General features: G+C 52.1%; 1 protein-coding gene across 11 annotated transcripts in view; it reads left to right on the forward strand.

The window, feature by feature from the left end:
• LOC118708074 (myelin basic protein) overlaps positions 1 to 27370 on the forward strand; it is a 77248-nt gene that overhangs the window by 39467 nt on the left and 10411 nt on the right. For 6 of the 11 annotated variants that reach the window (XM_045574660.1, XM_045574659.1, XM_045574658.1 and 3 more), the window contains exons 4-6: positions 6324 to 6760; positions 13446 to 13523; positions 25844 to 25951. In XM_045574660.1, the coding sequence (XP_045430616.1) occupies positions 6324 to 6760; positions 13446 to 13523; positions 25844 to 25951 (623 nt within the window). The remainder of the gene's footprint in view (positions 1 to 6323; positions 6761 to 13445; positions 13524 to 25843; positions 25952 to 27370) is intronic. The other 5 variants (XM_045574663.1, XM_045574662.1, XM_045574661.1 and 2 more) reach the window with 1 other exon arrangement.

Genomic DNA, 27370 nt, shown 5'->3' on the forward strand with positions numbered 1-27370 from the left:
TGAGTGAAAGTGAAGAAAATGATTAGGTTAGGGGCCAAGGGCTCAGCCGGGGAAAGTCTTCTTCTCTGCGGCTGCTTTGCATCATGGCTGTCGGGACAGTTACTGTGAGAATCACCAGATGTTGCACATGGAACAGAACCCATGTGCATACCAGGCTCCATCTTAAATCTCATTATCTTACCACCCCTGTGCTGGGCAGCCGGGCATAGGGACGGTCTCTCCCATTGTGCAGTGCACGGTGGAGCCCCCAGCCCCAGCCCTGATGTGGGAGGGTTCAAGGGGTGAGCTATTTAGAGCAAATAAAAACTATATGTTCTAGGCACACAAAGGAGGCATTCGAGTGGGCTGGGTGGGTTGATAAGACTCGTTTGTGAAAAGGTTTTAAAGAAACCTCGGGGTAGCCGGGCGGGCGGCCGCATGCCTCTCATAGCTGCAGGATGTCTGCCATAGCACATCCCCGGCACAGCGAGGCCTTTGTTTCCCTCCCCTCCAGGGTGACCTCTTCAGCGCTGGCCCACAAAGACAAATGCCAGGGCCCGCAGGCCCCGCTGCAGAGAGCAGGCTGCTGGGCAGGCCAGAGACGTGCCGGTACCCCCGTGCCCCTTCTTCTGAAGCCAGGGTGGCCAGCCACACAGGGTCCCATGCTCTTAGCATGTGCCCCACTCACCCTCACTCCTCTGGACAATGTGCTTGTCTCCATTATTTTGTCTTGAAGTTCTATTCAGGGTACAGAACTTTGCGGCCCACTTCATAGTGCGCGGGTTTAAAGCAGAATGGAGGCCCCACCTGTCCTCATCTGGGGGGCAAGAGTTGAGTGCTCTGGTGCCAGGCACCAGATCCTAGTACATAGCCAGCAGCCAGCACCGGGGTTCTGCAAGAGGCTCCCCGGCAGGGAGGGCCTGGGTCCAAGTTTGATCAGAGCCCCTCAGGACTGATGCTGCGACGCCACCAGGACACCAAGAGCCACCAGGACACCAAGATGGAAAGGGGCCGCTGGTCCCCAGCAGGACTGGCTTCTTGCTGTCTTCTGACTCAGCATATCCTGTGGGCACATATTAGCATTCTCCGTGTCAGGAGCTCATGGGCTGGAAAATAACCTGGGAGTTTTGTTAGGCAGTAAATGACCGTTATACCTTCCACAAAGATGGGAGTGTGGCCACACTGTCCACACTGGAGGACGTGAGTGTGGGGTGCATATCCCCCTTTGCTGTGTGAACTTGAACCAGTCAGAGGCCTTGAAATAGGGCCATCCGGTCACCTACACTGTGCAGGTGGGTCAGAACATGGCCTACACACACTCCCCAGCACTTATTCTCAGACCAGGTTTTTCTGTTCTTTTGATTCCAAGTTGCTTTCATTCTGTAGTGAAATCAGGGACTATTACATGGTGGCTATTGTTTCTCTTCATGTCTTAGCTGGAAAAATGGAAACTTCTCGAAGTTCTGGGAGGCAGCATGAGCACCCAGCATCCTCACCCCTCATTTTTACCAGTTTCCTGGTCTGTAAAGTCTGGGTCGCCTGATGTTCCAGAGCAATGTGCATATACAAACCCACAGTGATGACCTCTGGTGAACTAAGCCTCACTGCATGTTTTCAAAGTGTAAAAATTGGCAAAGCCCCTATTAGCAGAGCAGTGATCAGTTTTCATTGTTTCCGGTCTCGTTATAGATCTGATCGGCCAAGAATATAAAATGTATTAAAGTTCCCTAATGACATTAGAGTTGGATGATCCTTACATCTAACATTCTCAGACCTCTAATCACAGGAGAAAAAATTAAATTAATTGTAGGGCACTGTCACCGTCATCTTGTTGCGAGAGCTTAGTTATCTCGTAGTTCAGTGTAATCAGCTGGCCGGCACACACAAAGGAGGTCTCTGCATTCTGTGTCACTCTGGTTTGGAGAGCAGTCTGGTCCAGCTCTGAGTAACTCCATGAATGCTTTCTGTCCATGCTGACCTGGGAACCCCTGGCATTCAGAGGCAGGAGCAAACTCAGGAGGTGAACCAAGGTGGAGCTCACACCATCTCACTCCTACAGACGTGTGTGTGTGCACAGCTCCCACTGCGGGGACAGCACCCTCCCAGGTCAGCCCAGAGGGGTGAGAGCCCCTGAGTCCAAGCACCAACAGCAGCAGCAAGCGCTTTGACCAGGAGAGGAGTGACAGGAGGCACTCAGGGCACACAATGCCATCAAACACAGAAGGTTGTGCAGCTCCACACACCACAACAGGTTCAAGGTCATGGGCATGTTTGAAACTGAACTTTCCTTCTAATCACCGTGGCTGCGAGTGGCTGAGTGGAGCGGGTCGCCGACGCTCTCAGTGTGGGAGTTAGGAGAGCGGACTTCAGCTATTGGAAGAGTGAATAACATGTGGCCCACTCCCCTGTGGTCTATTTTAAAAAGTAGAACTAGGCGTTGTCCATATGCATCCTGATTTATTGCACCTGGAAGAAGCCATGGAGGGCGGGCACCCTGAGTGCCTGCCTGCCTGCCTGCAAGGGGTGACTTCGGTGGGAATAGCTGGATTCAGGGCGTAAGCAGGGCCACCATCGCCTTTTGCTGGAGCCCTTCAGTCTTGACAGCTGTCAGTCTTGGCCCACAGTCAATACCATCCCTGATGTCACCATCCTGTGATTTTAATATCCCCACCTTCCAAGGGCCGGTGCAAACCCACCAAAGTTTTCTGGGCCTCATTCTGGAAATTAGATCAAAAGGTTATTGGGGTGTTTTTTTGTTGTTGTTTTTATTATATTTTATTGATTTTTTTTTTACAGAGAGGAAGGGAGAGGGATAAAGAGTTAAAAACATCGATGAGAGAGAAACATCAATCCGTTGCCTCCTGCACACCCCCCACTGGAGATGTGCCTGAAACCAAGGTACATGTCCTTGACCGGAATCGAACCTGGGACCCTTCAGTCCTTGGGTCCATGCTCTGTCCACTGAGCCAAACCAGTCAGAGTGGGTTATTATTTTTTAAAGACATTTTCTCGCAGCTCCTGTGGAATGTGCACAAAGGCGGAGTACTGTCAGTGACGCTCTCGCAACGTCAGATCCCAGCCTCACACTGCGCCACAGGCTCCGTGACCAGCGTCTCCCTGAGAGTTGGGCACTGGCTGTAACAGGATTAAAGCTGATATTAATTGACAAATTAGCACTGCACTTGGCTTTCCAAAACCACAGCACATCCACAGATTCCGACGTCCCCCTCCCCTTGTGCGCGGGAGCCGCTACTTTCAGGGCACCAATGCCCATCTCTGTGCCTCACAAACGGCCACATTCAGGGACACAAAGCCCAACTGTGGTGAACACGTTGGTATTCAGATGCGCTCGTGTTTGGTGAATGCATGGAACCCAGTACAATGCGCCACTTGTTATCCTCCACATTTGCATGATGCATATGAGCCACAGAAGCTGAAGCTCAGCTAGGAAGCCGGGCTCTTTCTGTGGGACCTAGGAATTAGCTTTGCCCCCCGCAAACCCTGCAGCCCCATGCCAGCCACCGTTTCTTCCTGCGATGAGGCGTGTTCACAGGTGTGTTGTAAACATTGGTGTCCCTCGTGGTTGAGTTGATTCAGTAGTCACAGAAGACATGCTGGGTTCGACGTGCCATGTTTCCAAGGCGTGAGCATGGCCGCATCAGGCAGCTCTCCAGGGAGCATGGGTGAGGTCACGGTGGTCCTGGTGCCAACTGTCTGCCTTGGGCTTCCTAACTTGCAAGTGTTCATGATATTTGCTTGGAGTAAGTTACTGTGCTTTGCAAATACAGGCCAATTCGTCAACTGCATGACAACTGTCCCTCATGGGACAGCCTCTTGACCGATGTAACTACTTATCCACCCACCTACCACTTACTGAGGATCTAATGTGCACCAAGTGATTTTAATGAAAGAGAGTAGAACTCTTAGCTTTTTGTTATTTATGTGTGTGGAAGTATGTGCTGTGGACATACAACCCTCTCAAATAGAGGTGACAAAGGAAATGACCCTGCATCACGTGGCCCGCACAATCATCCCTGGATGGTCCCTTTCCTCCCCACCCAGCCTCCCTCATCGCTTCTAGAGGCAGCCCCTCTCCCTATGCCCATCTGAAATTTGGTACACACACACACACCCCCCCACACACACACACACCTGCTAGTGTCCCCCATTGTTCTAGGAGAGGCCAGCCACTTGCTCACCCTGGAAGCCCAGCAAAGTCTGGCCGGTCCACCATCTCCCACCACATCTCTCCCCTCCCCACCCGCTCACACCTCAGACTTCAGGCCTCTGTTTTTTCCTGGAGCACACACCGAGCTTAGTCTGCCCAGGCCCTGGGGTTCTTTCCTCCCTAGTAGCAACCCCAGTACTCACACGGCCACAGTCTCCTTCCCCCCATGTCCCTCTAGGGGCCTTCCTGACCCCTATCCTGCTCTGTTTTCTTTCATATTATAACTTGGTATGAAATTACATATTATATCCACTTCCTATGGCTGTCATAACAAATTACCACAAACTGGATGACTAAAAACAACAGGAACTTATTTTCTTACAGCCTGGAGACCAGAGGCTGAATCAAGTTGTCGACAGGACCACACTCCCGAAGGCTCCAGGGGAGGGTTGTCTCCTACCTTCTGGTGCTCCTGGCAAGCCTTGGCATCCTTATCTTGTAGACACGTCAGCTCAGTCCCTGCTTGTGTCATCCAGCAGCTTCTTCCTCATGTGCCTGTGTCTAAATCCCCTCTTAGAAGGACACCAGTCCTCAGACCAGGGCCCACCCTCCTCCAGTGTGACCGCAGAGTATCTTGATGATACCTACAAAAGACCCTATTTCCAAATAAGGTCACATTCATAACAGGGGTTAGGATGTGGATGTACTGTTTGGAGGGACATTATTCAACCCATACATACATCTTTATCGATGTTCATGAGATAAGGTCTCATCTTGTTCATCACTGTAACCCAAACATCTGGCACAGGACGTTACACTTATTAGACACTCAGTGAATGTGGATGGGTAGATGGGTAGATGGGTGGATGGGTAGTTAGATGGGTGGGTAGATGAGTGGGTAGTTGGATGGATGAGTGGGTGGGTGAATTGGATGGATGTGTGAGGGGGTAGATAGGTTGGGGGGTGGATGGGTGGATGGGTGGATGGATTGATAGGTGAGTGGAAGGGTGGGTAAATGGTTGGATAGGTGGGTGAATCAATGGGTGGGTGGATAGATGGGGAGTGGATGGGTACATGAATAGGTGGGTAGATGTATGGGTATGGGAGTGATTGGTGGGTAGGTGAGTTGGGGTGGGTGGGTGGATGGATTGATGAGTGGGTAGGTGGATGGGTGGGGAATGGATGGGTGGAGGGGAAGTAGATGGGTGAGTAGGTGAATGGGTGGATGGATAGGGAGTGACTGAGTGAATAGGGAGGTGGATGAGTGGGTGGATGGATGGATGGATGGATGGAGAGTGGATGGGTAGATGGATAGGTGAGTGGCTAAACAGATGAATGGCTGGATATGTATTGGGTAATGTCAGTGAACAGATTGTCAGACAGTTATTTGAATGGGCAGCATTGCAGGAAAGTGTGAGTAAACCACATCCTTGTAGATGAGTAATAAAGCTCACAGGAAAATCATATTCATTGATTTAAACCTAACTTATAACTTGAGATCAAAACAGCTGTATTGCCATTCTTGGGAGAAACGCTGTATTTTTTATAAAAAGCAATGAACTGGGACACAGCGTGAAATGCCCCATTTCCCCACGGGCGCCCGCACTGTTGCTGCTCCCGGCGCAGACGCGGGAACACAATGTCCTGACTGAGCATTTCACGTGGGGCCTCTGGTGGATTCTGGGCAGGAATTCTAAACGCCCGCTTCTCTGAGGCAGGAATTGCAGAAAGCCGTGGGAAGCTCCCTTTCCACCAAGAACACTGCAAATACCTTTTGTCAAATAAATGCTCCCAACATGTTCGCTTAGGCCCCAGGGGCTTTCTGAGCGTATATGTCCCACAAAGGTGCCCACCATCCAGGGTTCTCCAAACGGAGCCGGGGCAGCACCCAAGGGAACCTTTGACAGGATCGCTTTGTGCTCGGCCGCTCCACCAAGAAGCCCCCTGTACCTCGTGTAGGGCCCACCTCTGCAGTGGCAGGCCGTTCCTGGGCCCTGGGGCACAGAAGCAGCCAGGCTGCCTGGCCAGGCTGGTGCCCAGGCAGATTGGGCGCCACGGCTCCATGGTCCAGGGCTCTCTGTGGGTTTTGTAGGAGACCCGCAGAGCATCGGGGAAGAAAGCAGCATTGTCCTGCGGCTCTGCACGGCCCTCATTCACATCTCACTGTTGTTTGCAGGAGAGGCAGATGTGGGCCAGAACAATGGTCCCCCCTCTTGGGACACAGCGGTGACAGACTCCAAGCGCACAGCGGACCCAAAGAATGCCTGGCCGGATGCCAACCCAGCTGACCCCGGCGGCCGCCCCCACTTGATCCGCCTCTTCTCCCGAGATGCCCCGGGGAGGGAGGACAACACCTTCAAAGACAGGCCCTCGGAGTCAGACGAGCTCCAGACCATCCAAGAGGACAGTGCAGCCGTTCCCGAGGGCCTGGATGCAATGGCGTCACAGAAAAGACCCTCCCAGAGGCACGGATCCAAGTACCTGGCCTCCGCCAGCACCATGGACCACGCCAAGCACGTCTTCCTCCCGAAGCACAGGGACACGGGCTTCTTCGACTCTCTGGGGCGCTTCTTTGGAGGTGACAGGGGTGTGCCCAAGCGGGGCTCGGGCAAGGTGAGCTCTGAGGAGTGAGGAGCCTTTAGTGTGAATGGAAAGGAGGGAGTCCGCGGCGTCCTGAGCCACAGAGGCGATGCTCTTGGCTGTGTAAGGTGTCGTCCTTTCTGGAAATGCTTTCTGGCTCGTGGGAGGGGCCAGGGCTGCTGCTCCTGTGATTTCCACTTAACTCGCCCTCTTCCTCCTCATTTCACGAGGGATTGTCCTTAGGATGTGGCTCGGGGACGCAAAGTCATACTGAGGTCTGCATCCCTGGGGCGGGGTGGACGCGGCACTGCCCCGTGCCCACGGGTCTCCTGGGTCTTACCCTCAGGCTTTGTGGCTGATTTTGCTTCTGCTGCCCACGCTTTGGGCTTCACCAGCAGGTCATGCTCCTTTTTTTTCTTGGCCTGCGTGCGGCTCGCCTGGTGTTGCTTTGCAACAATAATGTGATTGAGGTCTCTGGAGCAAGCTCGCTACTTAAATTTGCCTTGAGCAAGCCTTCCTCCTCCTCCGAGTTGTTTAGGGGAAGAGGGTGGAGGGATAAGCGCGTGTATCTATGAATCAAAGCTGTATTATTTTGTGATTCCACTCATTTGGATATAGAGTCTATGAAGTTTCATTATTTAAATGTTCTGTAGATTAAAATGTATCCCAAGGAAAACCGTCCCTCCTGTGGGCCAGTTTCCGACAGTGTGTCCCAGACTTGGTGGTGAATAGCTCCTCTGTGACGAGAGTCTCATGAATCTCATGGCATACCGAGAGCACACACATGGCATGTCACGTGACCTGTTGGGTGTTGGGTGGCCGGGTAACTGGGAAAGGAGGGAGGTTTTCAGAAAAGCTCCCAGCTTATTGGGTGCACTCACAGCCCCTGTAAAATGCAGCTTGCCTTCCGGCTGGGACTGTGCCTGTTCAGCAGGGCCTTGGGGAGTGTGAGACGCTTTGAGCACGGGGCAGAGGGACCTCGGCCTGGGAACAGCACCCCCAAATTGCTGGGCTACTGAGTTAAGGAGTTTCTAAAATGTGCTTTCGTCTGCTCTGACTACCGTGCTGAAATGATTGGCGATCATGAACTTGTTTGAGACGACACAGGTCAGTGGCGAGATGTGACAGGGCTTGGGGTTCCAGGCAAGGGTCACATCCTCGCTTGCCGTGGCTCTAGGTGAATAACACCTGGTATTCCTAAAGGCTTGTGGCCTTCATCTCCGCTTGGTTCCTCCAGTGGCTGTCTGTAGCCACGTGCCCTTACTTTGGGCGTCTTCCCTTCCCCTGCAGCATCGGTCATCTGACCCACTTTTAATGCTAACTGCAGTCTGAGCTGCTTTTCCAAGCACACCGGCCCTGGCTGCCCACGGGCGGCTCGCTCTCGTGCTGGGCAACCCATGTGCATGCAGCATCGCCAGTTCTGAAACCTTAAGCTCCTCCAAAGGGCAGGAAAAACCTATGTAAATGTGCAGAAAAGATTCAATAACCTGAGAGCATATATTATAAAATGAGCTTCATTCCAGGGTCATGGTTTCAGTTAAAATAAAATTGTGAAAGCTTTTATCTCCATCGTTGTGACTTTATCACAGAATGGATATGTAAGCACAATACACGATTTTCCCCCTTCAGGTAGAATTACAACTGTTATTGCTTTAAGTCTCTTATGTGCTTTAATATTTTCAAAGAATAGTATCTTAGAAAAGATTCTAGATTCTAGTTTCAGGAGTAAGCACTGGCTGTGCAAATAGATTGCCAGATTACCAACAATTCGGGATAATTGGAACATTCACACAGGACTTTTAAAAATAGAAACAGTGTTTAAGTAGTTGTGCTAGACTTTTGGAAGTACCCGTTGTGTTCGCTGCTGACTTAGGAATAAAGGCTTTAAAATGATCAGCCTTTTGCCCTTTGATGCCCAAGTCATTGATCAGTTTGCCGCAGAACCGGGCGGTTGCTCATGACAGACACTGGGCAGATGCCTCCTGTGCAGGGTCCTGGCAGAGAGGATGAGTGAGAACTCCTGGCAATGTTTATTCAGCTCACCTGTGATTGTCAGTCTTCATTTGCTTTTAAACACTGGAAAGGTGAGCCTAATCCACTGCACGCCCAGCAACACGCCCACAGGGCCCCAGAGGTGTGTGGACTTGAGTGGGGTGAGCTGCTGGGGGGCTCCGTTCTGGTTTTGTTTCTCCTTTGCTCTGTCTATAACTCTGGAGAGCTCTCGCTTTATATGCCAGAAGATTACTTTGGGTTGAAGCTTGAAAATAAGGGAATCCCAAGGCCTGGCTCTTGTCCACAGAGCCCATGTCACCATTTCTAAGATAAGCGCTCAAGGGTCACAGAATGCTGAAGGGTACCTGCAGGCCTGGGTGGTCTTCTGCTCTGACAGGCATGTGTCTGGAAAAGCAGCTGTTCGGTTTGCCCATCTAGAGTAGGTTTGCTGGTAGAATTGTGCAGGATGGCTCAGAGCTATGCCTGGACAGAGACAGGGGACTGTGCTGCTCTGGGCACCACCACCACCACCACCACCCCCCTCCCCGTTCTGGGCTGTAACCGGGACCGCCCCCAGTCCTGGGAATGCACTCCACGCCTACTCTCTGTGTGGCAGGGACTTGACATTCAAGGAAGGGGCATTATAAATTCCTTGTGGAGGCAGAATCTTTGGGAGCCACCGTGAAAAGTGCATTGACGGAGAACACACTCCTTTGTTGGAAGAGGGAAGAGAGGGCTGTTGCTGGCTAAGCCCCAGCCCCCGGATGTGGCGCCGGTGAGGCGTGCTGGGCATTGAGGACAAGATCGGATGAGCTGATGGGTTTGGAAAGGGTGGCTCTCCGCGGCCGCATCCTCTCCTCCTGCTCTGTGGAGCCTGCATCACTCCTGGGCCAGGGCTGGGCCGCGGCTGCTCAGGCCGCCCTGGCCAAAGCCCGGGAGCCCAGCAGTGGAGACTGAATGTGTCCCTCTTTGGGGGGACCAAGTAGGAAGGTTTACAGGTAACCCTGGTCAGTTTCCAGGTGGGGTGCCGGGGAACACAGATCCGTTCCTCCTCCTCAGCACACTTCTAAACAGGGTCCGTCCTGATGCTTTTACCTATTCTATTCTCCTCACTCTGCCTCCACAGCCGCGTGTGGAAGTGTTCCGTCATTCAGTGTTACTTCTGTACCTCGAACCTGGGTCGTGTGAAGCATTGTCATTGAATGCGATGGGGTCGAATCAATCTTGTCTATTTAACCACAGTGTTCTGTTTCCTGATTTTTTTTTTTTTTGCCACTGCATTTTAATATCATTAAGCCACATTTCAGTTCTACAGTAACTTAATTCTCGACTGTTAACACGATACCCTAATTGTGACGGCATACTCTGTAACCCTGTGGGGAGTGGAACCCTGGGAGAAGGCACGGAGGATACAGTGGGACGCGGCTCAGTGGCGCCATCACCCTGCATGGGTGCCCGGCCCCGGGGTCTGCGCCAGGGGCCCTGCACGCACTCCCTTCCGCACAGTGTGTGCGCTCACAGGCGTGCAACAGTGCACCTGGAACCACACGGAATCTCCGTGTGAGTCCGTGGCAACGACCCTGCCGCTCGGTGCATCCGTTTGCCGAAAGATCTTTCTAGAAGAAAGCCTAATGCGGTGGTGGGTGCATTTGCTTCTGCACCCCAACAAAAATGTTTGGAGATTTCCTCCAGGGATTCGTTTTGAAGTGTGATTTCCCGATCAGGTTTTGATCAAAGGTGTCCCCAGCTAAGCCGCCAGCTCCTGACTGTGTCCTCTGCCGTCCCCACACCCTCAGTTGTCCTCTGTCCTGCAGGTGACCACAGTTAAATTAGTACCCTTGTCAGCGGAGGTCTCGCCACGTCCTACCAGGGACACATCTGTAAAAACTGTGACGCCCTGAGTGGCGATTGCCTCCCAGTGATTATGTTCCAGTTTGATTTTGTGATGACATTTTGCTTGTTATCTGTCTTTGTTTTTGTGCATTCATTAAACATGTTCACGGAGGATGGTGTACTAACTGCATGTGAATTTTTTAAGTTGTCCTCTCTGGTGTCCCTCCCTTACTAAGCACATTTGTTCCTGGTGATTCCGTGGCTCCTGATCCAGCTGCCCACAGGTGAGTCCGGGGCCCAGCACCCGCCTGGGTACCTGAGGTCACAGCTCCTCCCTCGTCCGCCTTCATCAAAGACGTGTGACTCCTTTGTCTCCGCGGACAGTCAGCGTCTGGTCCTGCTGCCAGGGCTGCTGGGTTCTGCCTGAGGTTTCCGTGTCGCCTCAGAGTGCTGTCCTCACACAGAGGGAAATGGCGCTACGTAGACGCGTGTCCTGTGTGCCTGCCACACCAACACAACAGCATTGGCTGCGTGTCGTGGGGTGGGGTGCACTCGGTGGCAGGGGGACACTGGGGAACCTGGGGGCAGGGGCTGGCTCTTCCCAGGACGGCTGAGAGTCTCAGAGGTTACGGGTGAGCATGGGGCCCGTGGCAAACTAGACGTGAATGCAAAGATGTGACAAACTCCCCCTGGTCTTTCGTCCTCTGTGCACACGTCCCGCACAGACAGACCCTTCCACTTTCCTCTGGGTAATGGGCAACTCTGACGGGCTGGTGGAGAGTCGAGCTTGACCTGGGCAGAGTCTGTCACATTAGGGAAAACCACCCACGGAGTCCACGTGGAAATCATGAAGGAATTGAGGAAGCGTTAGGAACTGTGGAAGTCTCTCATCAAAGTCTCTAGTGAGGTTCTTAGAGGTTCCCATGGTGTCTCACTAACTCCTAAATGCTCTAAAGGTACCCCAATTCACAGAAAATAGTAAAAAAAAAAAAAAAAAAAAGCCCTTCTAAGCCCCATTAATGCAGTCCAGACAAGCAGGTCTCAGCATGAGGCTGCCCTGCCTTCGTCTCCATCTTGTCGGGGCCTGGCTCCTGTTCCCACTCCTTCCAGGAGGATGTTCTGCTTTACTGAGCAGGCCGACACCTCTCACTGAACAGACAGAGATGGCTGTCCTCCGCCTGGACCGCCAGGATGGGCCAGGCTAAGGCTGCGTTTCTGTGCCCCGCCAGCCCCCAGGGCCGGCAACCTCAGGGCTGCAGCCCGTCTGGCCGGGCCCTCCTCCCCTCCTCCACTCTTCCCTCCTCCCTCCTCCCCTCCTCAAGGCCAGCGCCCCAGACATCCACAAGTGACAGCAAGGATGCTGGGCCAGACATCTCAGAGATGCTGCTCCTCAAGAGGAAGGGGCATTGTCTTAGATCGAGGAGAAATCCATTAGAAAATCTTCCTTGCCTGGTGACCATGATAGGACCAGGTCCTGATGCAGACTGGCCTTCACCCCACCCTTGGAGGGTCACCACTCCCTGTGGGCACAGCCAGGCCTGTCCCGGCAGAGACCGCCACTGGCTTGTCCAGTGACACCTGCCCTAAAACAATCGTCTCACTCACGCAAGTTCTCAGCGCCAGGAACTAAAGCTCTGAGTGCTTCCTGCTGCCGGAGAAACGGCCTCTTGCATGGAGACACGGGGTGGGGTGGGGGGACCTGTGTGGCCGAGTTCATGCCCACCACGGACTTGCCTCTGGACCCTAAGGGTGCTCACTTTGCAGCAATGTTTCTGGAATGCAGTAACGTGTTTCTGTTTTATAATTACTGTTTATCTCCACGAATAACCAGAAGTTAACCTGTTTACTAAAAACCCATTTTCTCTGTAGCCAGTTCAAGACTTCCCTTGAAACTTTTTGGCATTGATTTTATCTGCCAGGCTCGCTCACACGCGCGCTCTCTCTCTCTCTCTCTCTCTCTCTCTCTCTCTTTCTCCTTTTCTCTGCTTCTCTCCCCCTCCTTCCCCTCTCCCATTAGCTGTGGACAGTTAAAAAGAGGGACTTCTCCGGGCTGTTTGCTTTGCTTCTGTAATAATGTTCTCTCAGCCATGTCACTCATAGCTGCAGGGACTGTCTCTTAGCCAATAAAAGACAGCAAATGCTCAGTAGGAGTTAAGGTGAACTCATTGCTCATGTCAAGGAATATTAAGTCCTATTAATATTAGTCTCCTAAACGTCACCACCAACAAGGAAGGATGTCTGTGAGAGCCCGTCACTCCGCGTGGTTGCCTGCAGCAAGTCTGAGCACCTGTCACTCCTAAAATGATGTCCTTATACTGAGGGCCCAACAGTGACGGCCACCGTTCCACCCCTCCCCACACACACAGCTGACGTGGGCTCCACCCGTGGGTCTAATGCAAAGGCTGACAGACCTGCTATGAAAGACAGTTAAACTCTGAATAAATGGATGCGGCATTTATTCCATTTAAACCTCCAAAAGGCCCTTTTAGGGCTTTGCATGGGACTGGGAGCTGCTTTCTTTACTGTTTCCTAGAATCCTTGCATGTCTGGTGCCAGCTACAATTTAAGAAAACTTGGTCACCCAAGGCGACACAGGGCCTCAGAAGAGACACTAAAGAAAAAAATTCTTCCCTAAGTCTGTTCTCTTGTCCCTTTCCTTCTGTCGTCCATCAACCGAATGTTCTCGCGGCTGGAGCTCTGTCTTCTCCTTCCCCGGGTCCCTTCATCTTCATCCCTCACCTCTCTGCGCCTCTGGTCCTCTAACGCCCATCTGCCTGCCCCTCCTCACCACCTGGGGTCTGGCCACGCCGGGTCAGGAGGGACGCTGCGGAGGACTGGGGGCTCCACCAGCGCTGCCTGTGGACTCAACCGGCCACTCTGTGTCCCCTGGCAGGTACCCTGGCTCAAGCAGGGCCGGAGCCCTCTGCCCCCTCATGCCCGCAGCCAGCCCGGGCTGTGCAACATGTACAAGGTAAGACGCGGCAGCCACCAGCTCCTCCCACGCCACGCTGCAGGCCGCGTCCCCATCGCGGTCTGTCCGTGCAAGTGCTGTGGGCGCTGTCTAGGGCACGCTCCTGTCCAGGGGGCACAGCAGGGCTCACACAGGGTCTGCAAAGCCCCTGGGGAAAGCCAGCAAAGGACAGGTATGAAGACAGGAGTCCTGCGGGCAGGGGAGAAGCCGCCCTGATCCTCTGTGCCCTGCGTGGATAAGGGCCCTGAGGGGCAGAGCAGAGCAGCGGGCAAGCCCTGGAATGAGCCGACTGAGGGCACTTCCACCGGGGCCCAGGGCAGACGCAGCGCTGGCCTGGCGAGGTGACCTGTGACCCTGGCGCTCACCTGCCTGTGTTCGCAGCTATGTGATAAACGAGTGCATGGCAGACACTGAGCTCACAGATGCTAGTGAACTTAAACTCCTGCAGGTGCTGTGCTCACCTGAGCTCAGGTGAGCTCCCGGGGCTGGAGGACATGGTTGTCACCGGTCCTCCAGCTCCTGAGTGGAGGCGGCTGGTGCTGAGCTCTAGTGACTAGTGACGTGTGGACAGCAGGGAGGGAAGGGGACCGGGGACTCAGCGGAGGCCGCACGTCGACCCCGAGTCAGATTGCCACTCACGCTGGTGGGCAGCCAGCACATAAGGTCCCATAGCGACGACACTTTCAGGAGGCAGCAGGCCCTGTGCATGGGCACCTGGGAAATACAGAAGGTGGGAAACACGTGCTCGGTACAGGAATAGAGGGCTTGGCCCTGGCGTGATTGACAAGCCCAAGTCAGGGAGACAGTGGCTGAGGACCCACCTGCTCCAATGTGTTAAAGGCTCTGCCCTTATGGAGAGGAGGGCCTGGGAGAGACAGGCAGGGGCCCAGCACCCAAGGGTGGATGGCCCTGGCAGGGTCTCTGGGGCAGCGAGGAGCCCAAGGCTGGCAGCAGGTGGGCACATCGCCCAGTGCCCCTGCTGGCAACAAGGGACTCTGTCACCTGGCCCCAGAGCCGTGCCTGTGGGTTGCTGGCTTCCTGGCAAGGACCTGTCCATTAAGGCGCTATGGGCGTGACTCTCCCTCCCCGAGAGCTTCGAGGGTTGGACGGGACGCTGCTCCTGGTCTGCGTGCCTCCTGAGCCGTGTTCCAGGTGGGACTGTGCTTGCTTTTCGGAGAAGGGCTCTCGGTGGCTCGTTTGTGAGAGCAAACACCCTTGTCTCCAGGAAGTTCGTGAGCCCCTGTCCGCCTGGGGCAGCCGGACTGGTCCAGGTGAAGCCAGGGGGGCAATGACATGCCTCCTGGGTAGGGCCGTGCTGTCCCCACAAGAGGGGACAGCAGAGGTGTCACAGAATCCAGAACAGGGCCAACTTGCTCCCTTCACTCCAAACGACCTGGACACCCCTACCCATCCCGTCTGCAGAGACCTGAGCCCCCAAAGAGAGAAGGAGACGTCCCCAGAAACTGCAGAAAGGGGAGGGTGCGCGACCAGGGTATGGTGGTGATGGCATTTCACCCGAAGGTCTCACTTTTCTCTTTTGAACAATTATCTGGTCGAGGAAGAGCCGTGCCCTGTCCTCCCATCTCCATCCCGACCAGCTCGGTACCCTCCTGTGCAGAATGAGCCAGCTATGTCCTCAGCTCCGCTGACGGAGAGCCCGGTCTGTCCATCAGGCCTGGGGCCCGCCGGCCTGCACACCTCCTGCCCAGTACGGACACAGGAGGGAGAAGTGGGAGGTGGGGTGTGTGTTACATGTGTGTGTTTATTAAGAGCAAGGGAGGCGGAGACAGAAGTGACTTGAAATCAAAGGCAAAATACGAGGCAGGCGATGGCTCCCCAGATTGTTGCTGGTGGTGAGGACCCTTCGGGGACCTTATGATAGCATCAGGCTCTCAGCAATCCCCTTCCAGCTGCGGCTCTGCCCCAGGGGGGATGGGGAGGCAGGTGGCCTGGCCCAGAGCCATTGCACCGGGGGCAGGAGCCGCTCTGCCGCGCCTTCTCAGAGGCACCCGGGACCTCCCTCCCAGGAAGTGCTCCTGCCATCTTGGTCTTGGCTGTTTCCCCCACACTGTGGGGCTCTTCCTTGTCCCCAGAAAGCGGCCGTGTTTACTGGGGGGCAGGTTGAACGACACCGGCCCCCGGGAAAGGAGAGCAAGGCCAGTTGCAGCAAGTGGTTCTGAAATACCTTGTCCCACGGTCACAGGACAAAGGCTCCTGAAATCGGCTCTCGGAGGAAACCGTCTCCCGTGAAGCCGGGAGCTGCCGGGTGGACCGGCAGCCAATGAGGCCCTCCCCTTCGGTTCTGAACCCTGAAGGTGACAACGGGCAGGGGCCCGTTGACGTGTGTCCCCTGACGCCACAGCCTTCCTCCTGGTGTCTGCAAATCCAGCTCGAAGGGTACAAAGGGCCACCTGCCCCGAAGTCGGGGAGGAGACGCCACAGGACGAAGCAGCTCAGGGGCAGGAGAGCCGCATCGCGCCCCGGCTCGGAGCCAGGCTCCGGGGCTGTGACCTGACTGTGGGGTGGGAGGAGGCGCTCAAGTGAAGGGAGGAAATAACATCAGAGGAGTCTAAAGCACGCTGAGAAAGCAAGGAATGCACGGGAGAAAGGAGGAGGAAAACCTACGACAGGGACGGCCCCTCCCTGGCGAGCAGTGGATCCTTCTCGCCCCAGTCCCCCATCTGCACAGCTCTGCGCCTCCACCTGCAGTGGGACTATTGCAGGTGGCCGAGCACCCCTCAGACACCCGCTGGGGTGGTTGCAGGCCACGTGCCTGGGACGGAGGAAGGGGCTCAGCCCACATTCACCCCACAGGTCTGGCCCCCCGGGCCTTGGAGGTGGACCGAGAACAGCGAGGAGAAGCCCCCACCCTCCCCTCCATCAGCTGCTGGCTCCAGGGCCTGGAGTGTCTGGTCTGACCCATGGCCCAGCCATCTCAGGTTCCCGCCTACCTCTCCCACCAGCCCCAGCAGGGACCTATGGCCACAGAGAACTCCCCAAGACACTCCCACTTCTGACTCCACAGCCAACCAGGCCCAGTGGGGTTAAGGACTCAGGCCTGTCGCCTTGAGGAAAGCGGTGGGAATCCGAACCTCATGCCCCAGGTCTGATGGCCTCACTCAGGCCCTCACCTCTCCTCAGGGCCTCCTGCCTCATGGTGAAGCCAGGACACCGCCAGGACCTTCAGGGGATGCTTGGCGGCTCCTTTGCAGGACACTCCCCACCCCACGCTGTGCATGGAGACAGCTGGGTCTGAGCCAAGGGCAGGCCTGGTGCCTGTGTTGGGTGACGATGTGGAGCAGGCAGCCTGATGTCTATGCTGGAGGGAGCTTTCTCGCACTTCAGGGACAAGGAGGTCCCACCAGAGCAGCCGCTCGAAGCAAAGGGAAGATCAGGGAGGTTATGGCCAACATCCAGTTCTGCTCCCGCTGTTCTGGGCCCAGAAAGTCAGGCCCAGAGGAGCCTGGAGTGGAGGAAGGTTACCGTGTGGCCGCTCCGGGCATTGCGATTGCCTTAGTCCCGTAGCCCTAGATGGAGACCCCGTGGCCCTACGAGCCTCCTGGCGGCCCTGCAACAGGCTGCAAATCCCAGATGGAGGAGACGGCAGAGCCACCTAAGGAAAAAGGCACAACAATTGCAGCTTCTGGCCTCTCCCCGTCCGTGCCTTCGCCTCCATCCCTTTCGCCTTCATCCCCTCCGCCTGCCAGGAGGCGAGACTGGGGGACCAGCTCCGGAAGCGCCTCTCCTTTAGGATCAAATCCCAGGTCAGAAAAGCGCAGGCACCACAAGGGCCTCCCTCGTGCAGAAGCCAGAAGCCTGGACTGCGACATGGACTCCCTCCTGGCTCTCTGTGCCCAGATAGCACCCTCCCCTCAGTCACTGTGCCAGGAGATCTCTGGTTTCCACTGCAGCACGGCCTTGGTGTAGGGTGAGGCCGTCCTCACCAGCAAGTGGGAGCCTCAGGTCCTCCATTCGGGTGAAGCATGCGAGAGGATGGCAGATGCCCCCTGCCACCCTCATGCGTCTCACCCAGCAGGTCGCTGCCCGCTGCCCGCACCTCACAAGGCACTAGCACTCCAGACTCTCCAACTGGAAAACTGGCCCCTCTCCTCCCAGGGCAAAGGACGGTCCCCCTGCCACCCCAGCAAGCGGCACATTGTCCACATCCTCACGTGCCAGTATCCGAGAAGAAATGTGTTATCTGAGCAGCCAGCGGGTACCTAACATTTCCACCTGAATCGAAGGCTCGCCTGTGATTTCCCCAGCAACAGAGAAGAGCCCCCGCGGCTTTAATACAGCACAGCTTCCTCCAAAGTAATGAAAGGCCAACGGCTGTAATTAAACTCACTCGAGTCAGTCACTCTGCAGCAAGCACGCTTCTAAACTTGCAAAGGGCAGGAGCCAAACTGCATGTGCCAATCAGACGGGAAAGCATTCTCCACATTGCAAAACCCAAGATGTCCACTGTGCCAAAAAACAAAAACCAAAAACCAATCCAAGCTCTCCTGAGACAGCTCAGGAGCTGTTTGACCAGAAATGGTGCAAGCGCTCCCTCAGAAGAATGTAGATAAACAATGGGAGCGGGAGAGCCCCTTCTCAGAATGTCGGGGCGTCGTGGGGTGAAACCTGGAGGTCAGTGCCACGCCCGTCTGACCAACGTTGAAGGGAGATGTCCTAGCTCAGCCTGCAGACCGTGTCACCTCATTCCCACGCTGGTGACCCTCGAAACCACAGCTCTGTTTGAGAGTATTTATTTAATCTAGCCTGCACCTGGGCGAGTGGCATGGGGACGAAAAGATGTCACGACCCTTTCCTGCGGGGGCTTCAAAGAGGCACAGAGCAGCGGTGCCCCTCTCATCTGCCTTGTCTGGGAAACGGTGGGCAGCCAGGTGGAGGCGTTCTGCAGGAAGCAGGAAGCGGATCAGCCCACTGGTCCTTCAGGGGAGGCATCACTTCCACCAGATCTGAGCCATTGAAGGACTTCAGAGGCCAAAGATTTGGGCAGCAGAACAGGGTGCAAATGAGAGCTGCATTTCTTCGACATAAAGAATAGAATGTGAAAAACATTCGGGATTTATTAGCACTTTCATAAGAAAAAAATCACATTATTGGTTCTGAGTCTTCCTCTGGGTGGGCCGCCCACTCGCCGTGGTCCAGAAGAAGGGCGACACCGTTACAGTCTGTGATTCCCACCAGATTAGCCAACCAGCCGCTTCACTGCTGGGGTCTGTGTGCCTTGAGAGGGATGCAAAATTGGGGGAAAACAAATTGCAAATTCCTCCCTCACTCTCCCGGCCACTGGTGAAACCACCTCAGGGAAGGACCTTGGTGCCACAGTGTGGACGTCTGTGAACTCTGCCACATCCCGCATGTGGACTAAGGATAAGGTGATCAAATGTCCTGCTTTGGGCGAGACAATCCCGATTTTTAACAATTTGTCCCACGTCCTGCGGCATTTTAAAAAATTCCCAATGAAATCCCCGGGGACTCTGAACAAATTGTTAAAAATCGGGACTATCCTGCGAAAAGCGAGACGTCTGGTCACCTTAACTAAGGAGCAAGTGTCAGACCTGTGCTGGAGGCTGGAGGCTGGTGGGTTTGATCACGTGAACAAAATAGAAAGATGTTGGTGATATCACCTTTTGTGACAAGGAGTATTTTCCATTCAAAGTGGGAGCTGACTGGCCCCTGGTTTTAATGACATAAAAATGCATCTTTTAAAATTAGAACCAAATGGAAAGAGCTGGCCTCATGAACTAGATGGCCTTTGTTGTACTGAACAATCAGTGTTTACGAAACAAGTGGGAACTCATCTTCCAGGGACGAGCACCGTCACGACTTCCCGGTTCCCCAGACTTTAACGGAGGCGTCTAACTGATCCACCAAATACTCATGTTCTCTACCCTATGAGCACTTCCTAGCTCATCTGACCTTCAAACGTAACCTAAAGTCATCAATCTGAAAAAAGACAAGCAAAACGAACCCAAGTTTTTAAAAAGTCCATTCTTCTCCATGAGCTTTGCCTTCTCCCATGTGTCCACCTGGTGAGTTTCCCACCTGCTGTGAGTTTTGGGCCAGGAGCCCCAACCTAGACCCGCCTGGCAGAACCACGGATGGACCGAGCCCTGGATGGAATGTGAGGACACCTGGTGAGCACATCACTCAATCTCTGCCCCCCAACGTAGGGGCAAGAGGGTAACATAGGAACACACACACCCCATGCTCGAAAGCGAGTAGAAACACCTCTTACTCCTTTAAAAAAAAAATGTTTTTATTAGGTTTTAGAGAGAGAGATAGAGAGATAGAAACTTCAATAAGAAATGTCATCTCTCGGCTGCCTCTTGCATGCCTCTTACTGGGGATAAGCCCACAAACTGGGTGTGTGCTCTGACTAGGAATCAAACCATCAGACCAGTGACCTCCTGGTTCATGGGTCCATGCACAGCCATTGAGCCACACCGGTCGGACTTACTCCTTTTTAAGGCTGCTTCCTTTGGGGCCACGGGGAGAAATGCACATTGCCGGAATTTGATTAAGAAAGTGCCAAGAAGAGAACTGTCACCGCTTTCAGCTGCTGGACGTTACTATGGGGACCATTTGAGACGGATTAACAGAGAGACCTCCTCCTAGTTGTGATTCTGAAATGGCGCTGGTGACCACACCACAGTGTAGAGTGACCTGCAGGTGGGCCCCGGGGCTCAGGTCCTTGTCACAGGGCTAGACGCTGATGGGAACACGCTGGGCACCTGCTGACTGACCCACAGCCAGCAGTGTCGTGAGGTGGACAGAGCTGGTGTGAGGGACAGCTACCTTGGTGACTGCAGTGACAGTGCTGGGGGTCAGATGTATGAAAGGGCAGAGGTGTCCACCAGAGCTCAGCCCTGCCCCCTCTGGCAGGAGACATGAAGCAGACAGCACCACCCTCTGGAGTAGGCCCACATCCTACTTAAAGGGCCAATTTCCCCCAAACAGGCACATAAAATCACTAAGAGTCGAGGAACAGATGGCCTTTCTTTTTGCACCTGTGGCCTAAAGGAGGCTGGAGCACACGCAATGACATTGAATACTAGACTGAGTCATCATATCCCAGGGAGCACGCTTTATTCTCAGGGGCAGAGTGTAGACAGGATCAGGATCTGGACTTTGGGTTATAAGAGACCATAAAAATGGCTGTCCACACCCAGACCTGGCGTGCAGTCTGTGATGTGAGTACTGACAACCCAGTAGCCTTTGCTTTTGCTCATGTGTCTGATGATTTATTGTTATGGTCTCGGCTCCTCGTCTGCACCCTCCCAATACACCACCCAGGAGAGAGGACAGCACGTGGACGCTGAGGCAGTGAGGGGACCCGAGCCCAGAACCTGAGCCCTGAGCACACAGAGGTGACGGGCCCTGATGGTCACTCCATGCAACTCATTCCTTGACATTCTGATGGGGATTCAGCTTACATTCCACTCTCAGACAAGAAACAGAAAAAGTGCTAGAACTATTCCCCTCAACACACACCCACAGGCACAGCAAATATTGGTCTTCTCCCCCCCCCCCCCCCCCCCCCAAGATCTGGCATTTTCTTCTCACAGGAAATGACTCCATCAGTTTGTCTCTGGCCAAAACCAATGCTCGTGGTGGTGCAAAAACCTTGCTCTTTCTTCATAAAGCAGCTCTCTGGTCAAAGGAGCGAATCTCTGCCAATCTGATGGTCATTGATCTCAGATGTGCCAGGTGAAACGAATCCCCTGTCATTACTTCCAAGTGAAGAACTCTACTTGGCAGCACCTTGGAAAACAGTTAAAATCCCTTGCTGATGTGTGGAGAGGAGCACACCATCCAGACCCAGTAGGCGGGCTCCCCCTGCTGGTGAACGACGTTATCACAAGTGCAGAGAAAAGGAAGGATTTTTCAAAAACAGTGCAATGAAACAGGTTAATGGAAAAAGCAATTTGCCTTTAAAAAGAAATAAAACGGTTGTCCTTTACCCCCTGGCTTGCCTCCCAGGGTGTTTAAAACTTTCCAGCGTCATGTTAATTTATCTGCCATCAAGGAGTCCTTGTTTCATTAATCATCATGAAAAGCCATATTGATAGGAATTTACTATTGAGTAAGAAGAGTCTAAGAGACACCCTAGCTGGTTTAGCTCAGTGGATAGAGCATCAGCCTGTGGACCAAAGGGTCCAGGGTTTGAGTCTGGTCAAGGGCATGTACCTCAGTTCCCGGCTCCTCCCCAACCCAGGCCCTGTTAAGGGCACATGCAAGAGGCAACTAATCAATGTGTTTCTCTCACATTTCTCTCTCTCTCTCTCTCACAAATCAATGGAAAAATATCCTCTGGTGAGTATTAAAAAAGAAAGAAAGAAAAGTGACACAGCATGACCACACGTATGCATGCTGTGACCATGATCCCAGGTGTCTACACAGTCCTCTATGTGGCACAAGAACCAGGTCTAACAAGTAAACAAGAACATAAGTGGCAGCATTTCCTCTACAAACGTTTAGATTTTATTTGTTGATATCTTGTATTTTAGCCTTTCTAATAGGTGTATAGTGGCATCTCTTCATGGTTTTGATTTTCATCTTCCTAATGAGTAATTATTTCAAGCCATTAGGAAGAGCATCTTTCCATGTGCTTATTTGTTTTCTGCCCATCTTCATTGATTAAGTGTTTATTCAAGTGTTTTGTCCATTTTATAATTGGGTTGTGGTTTTTTATCATGGAGTTTTTATTGTTCTTTGCATATTTTGATATTAAGTCATTTGTCATATATGTCACTTATGAATATTTAATCTTGTCCTGTAGCTTTTCTATTCATTTTCTAAATAATGCCTTACAAAACAGACATTTAAATTTTGATTAAGTCCTGTGTACCAATTTTTTTCTTTTATGAGTGGTGTTTTTGGTGTCAGGTCTAAGAACTTGATGCCTACACCAGGTCACGAAGATTTTCTCCTATTGTTTTCTTCTAAAGTTTTATGGTTTTACATTGTAGATAGAGCTCGATGATCTATTTTGAGTTAATTTTTGTATGATGTGAGATGTTGGGTTGAGGTCAATTTTTAAAAATATGGATGTCCATTTGTTCCAATACCATTTGTTGAAAAGACTATCTTTCTATGTTGAATTGACTTTGTGCCTTTGTCAAAAATCAAATGATCATATGTGTGTGGGTCTATTTCTGGACCATAGGGTATTCTATTATCTGTATGTCTGTCCCTCTTTCAACACCACCTGCTTGATGACTATAGAGACAGGAAATCTTAAAATCAAGTGTGGAATTTCCCTAACTTTATTCTTTTTTACAGTTGTATGGTAGTGTTTTGGTAGTGTTTTTTCCTGCAATTCCTTATGGTTTTAGAATCAGTTTGTAGGTGTCTAAACAAAACCTTGATGGGATTTTGATTGGAAATGCACTAAATCTGTAGATCAACATGGGAAGAACTGATATTTTCATTGTGCCAATCCTTGACAGCAGTATGTCTCTCCATTTATTGAGGTCATCTTTGATTTCTTCCACTAGCATTTTCTGTATTTTAGCATAAAGATTCTTTACCTGTTTTGTTAGAGTTATACCTAATATTTTGCTTCTTTGATGTTATTATATATGGTAGTGTTTGGTGTGTTTTTTTGTTTGTTTGTTTGTTTGTTTTGTTTTACTGTTAGCATATGGAAATATGGTTGATGAAATGTTCTTTACGTAACAGGCCATTACAACTATAATATGATGATACAATTACAACTATGTGACTACATCACATTATCTGTGCAACTGACTATTTATTCCCCAGAACTCCATCCGAGACTAGTCCAGAAACTCTTCCATAGACAGCAAAAGAATCGTGTAATTCCATGAATTCCGTTCTATTTGCCTATGATCTCTTGTACGTTAGACTCTGTATTAACAGTGATCTGAATGGTGCACATTCAACAGGCGGTTAATGCTTGTTGCACAGCTAATGCTTGTTGCACAGCTAGTTCTGTGCTGAGCACCATAGAGACTCATCGCCAGCCGTTCCCATGAACCCGTCTGACCCCTGATTTCCTAGCTCCGAGGGGTATAATGCAACCTACCAACTTCATGTGTTCTTAAAGGATTGAAGTTACTTTTCCCATTGGTGATCAATATATTCATTATAAAAATCAGAAAAATATAGTTTTTCTTTTAGCATTCAAAGCAGGCATGCACAATTCACATGTGAACAATATTATTATCTACATAACACTTCCTTCACTATCTCACCGCACAAATACATTTTAATGATACGAGACCTGCATGGTATGACTGAACATCTCATTTCTTTAAAAAACCTGTTTGCAAAGTTTAAGACATTATTTAGTTTAATCACTAAACTAAATTAAAGCTAGATGATGCTTCTATAACTCAAAATGCGGTACAAGTGTACAGAAAATGGCACATATACAAGTGACAGGTAAGTTGTACTAAATTTTAAGCTCTTTTAATTATTTCAAGCCATTAGATGGTATCTAATAAATAACTTCAGGCAAATTAGGCATTTAAAAATGTTTGTCTTAAAGTAAACAATTTAAACAGTTTCCTGTCTTGTCTGGGTTTTTTGTTTGGTTTGGTTTGGTGTTTTTTTTTTTTTTATTCTTAAGTTTACACCCATTCTTTTATTGGCATAATTATTCGGACTAGTCAGTGAGTTCAGAAAGGCACTAGGTAAAGGCAAGATAACTTGAGGGGACCAGATTACTTAGGTTCTTGCCGCATCAGGAGAATAAGAAAAGAAGGACCGGCTGTTTCTCCTGCTGCTGACATCACAGTGTTCAAACACCCTAGCATCTGCTTCTGCCCACACTCTTGTGCCCACAGCATAACTTGGCGCCCTTTGGGTCCTAGGAGCAGGAAGTACGAAGTCTGGGGTGGGTGGGGAGAGGACCCGTCACATCACATGGCCAGTGCTCCAGTCTGAGGGTGGGGATGGGTGAGCTGACAGATCCCAGAACCCAGCAGGCTGCTGAGAGGGAGGAAGCCCACTTGAAGAGGGGCTGTGACAGAGGCCCAGGAGGGGAGTTCAGGCTGCAGGAAGCCCTGCGCAGAGGCTGTGCCCGTGGACACATGGCCTAGTTTTGTAGCTGAGGGGCACAGCCCAGGGAGGGGCAGATGCCCAGCAAAGAGGGGGCGCTGTGGGCAGAGGGGGCTCCTGTTCAGAAGTGCTGTCCATGGGCCAGCACTGGTAGCCACTGGACATGAGGAAGGGGCTGTTTCCGAACCTGTTCTAACCACCGTGGGGAGAATGGCTGGGAAGGGTGACAGGGACGATGCAAGGCCATCAGTGTGGAGCCTGGGCTCCAGGAGGATGGGGCGAGGAGCGACTTTACAGTTGAAGCGTGCGGCAGGGACCAGACAGCCACGGGGGAACCGAGAGAGCCAGCATCGCACAGGAGGCTGGGCCTGCGTACGGCCCCCTTGTTCAGGGGCCAGCGAGGTGGCCAGTCCCCTCAGAGCTAAGACAGAAAGCAGAGAAAACCGGACACTCCCAGGGCCTCGGGCTCAGAGGGTCTGCAGACCAGGGGGAAGAGGCTGCCTGTGGCTGATCAGAGGAGAGAGGGAGCGGGCAGAGCCACCTTGCAGAGGTGTCCTGCTGATGGGGCAGGGGTGAGTGCAAGGACTGTGGTGAAGAAAACCTGGGAGCCAGCGAGCTGAGAGCTGAGTGAGCAGGAAGCCGAGCAGGGGGATTCTGGGAGACAGCAGGGTCTCAGACCCCAGGGTGTGATGTGGGAGAGCCACAGCTGGGGAGGCGCACACAGGATGCCGGAGTGCGGGCCCACAGATTGTCTTCCCAAACTGGGCGCCGCTGTGACCTGAGTCACTCATTTTGAGAAACAGGGCAGTCCATGTGATGCGACTCAGTGCCGCTGTGACCTGAGTCACTCATTTTGAGAAACAGGGCGGTCCATGTGATGCGACCCCAAAGCCACTGACTGGGCATGTCTTCGCTGTTGCCGTGGTTTTGTGTGTGATTCCTGAGTATTTGTCTAAACCATGAGCTTAAGGAAATGATGTTTTCCGTTTGAGCTTTGGCTACCTGGCCTGTCTTAGATGGCATCACCTTCACGGCCCCTTGCCCACGCTTAGCTGCCTTTGGGGGCCCAGAGGTGGACGCTGTGGTGGGAAGAGCTCCCGGCTCAGGGAGTTTCAGCAGAGGTCCTGCTCGAGTCCCCTCCCCACCACAGGTGTGGCTGGGCGCCTTCAGCAGCTTCCCAGCACAAAGTCCTGATTCCAGTGATGCTGATGCAGCCAGGAGTCAGAGGGATGGAACAGAGGGTGCGGCCTGCCCTGAGGTCTCTGTGCTCTGTCTTTCAGGATGCACACCATGCAGCCAGAACCACCCACTACGGCTCCCTGCCCCAGAAGTCACAGCACGGCCGGCCCCAAGATGAGAATCGCGTAGTCCACTTCTTCAAAAACCTTGTGAGTGCTCTTCCACTGTGAGTAGAGCTGAGGGGGAGCACTGACCACAGGGGTGTGGGTATATCCATAGGACTCAGCTCTAACCCATTAAGGATGTGAGTATATCCCAGATGACTCAGCTCTAATCCATTAAAGATGTGAGTATATCTCAGGTGACTCAGCTCTAATCTATTAGGGATGTGAGTATATCCCAGATGACTCAGCTCTAATCCTTAGGGATGTGAGTATATCCTAGATGACTCAGCTCTAATCCATTAAAGATGTGAGTATATCCCAGGTGACTCAGCTCTAATCCTTAGGGATATGAGTATATCCCAGATGACTCAGCTCTAATCCATTAAGAATGTGAGTATATTCCAGGTGACTCAGCTCTAATCCATTAGGGATGTGAGTGTATCCCAGGTGACTCAGCTCTAATCCTTAGGGGGTACAAGTATATTAGAGATGACTCAGCTCTAATCCACTAGGGATATGAGTATAGGTAAAATGACTCATCTCTAATCCATTAGGGATGTGAGTATATCCCAGATGGCTTGTTCTAATGTATTAGGGATGTGGGTGTATCCCAGATGAGTCAGCTCTAATCCTTAGAGGGTATAAGTATATCTTCATCTGGTAAAAGTATATCCTAGATGACTCAGCTTTCAGCCATTTAGGTTATGGATGTATTTTAAATGACTCAGCTCTAATCCTTAAGGGTGTGAGTATATCCCACATGACTCAACTCTAATCCACAAGGGGCATGAGCATTTCTCCAGATGAAACCTCCATCCTTCTCGGGGTGGAGCTCATTAACATCTGGCACCAAGTAGCACCTTAGCATCTGCTACTCACTGAACTTTTATTTTACCAAAGAGCTCACTCCTTTTGAAACTAACTTACAGTGAGGGCTTAGTTAAAAAACACAAGCTCTGCAAAACTATGGAGACAGTGAAAAGATCAGTGGTTGCCAGGGGTTGGAGGGAGGAATGAATGAGCGGAACACAGGGCGTTTTCAGGGCAGTGAAGCTATACTGTGTGATGATGTGATGTGATCGTGGGCATACTTCATACCTTTATCACGTTTCTTTTTTTTTTAAATATATTTTATTGATTTTTTACAGAGAGGAAGAGAGAGGGATAGAGAGTTAGAAACATCGATGAGAGAGAAACATCAATCAGCTGCCTCTTGCACACCCCTACTGGGGATGTGCCTGCAACCAAGGTACATGCCCTTGACCAGAATCGAACCTGGGACCTTTCAGTCCGCAGGCTGATGTTCTATCCACTGAGCCAAACCGGTTTTGGCCCTTTGTCACATTTCTTAGCATGTATGACACAGTGAAACCCACATAAACGATAAACTTGTTAATAATTGGTACAGTATTGGTTCACAGGAGAACTAAAGAACCCACTCAGGCAAGATGGTAAAAGGGAAAC

This window comes from Pipistrellus kuhlii, unplaced genomic scaffold, assembly GCF_014108245.1.
Source record: "Pipistrellus kuhlii isolate mPipKuh1 unplaced genomic scaffold, mPipKuh1.p scaffold_m20_p_6, whole genome shotgun sequence".
Classification (NCBI taxonomy): domain Eukaryota; kingdom Metazoa; phylum Chordata; class Mammalia; order Chiroptera; family Vespertilionidae; genus Pipistrellus; species Pipistrellus kuhlii.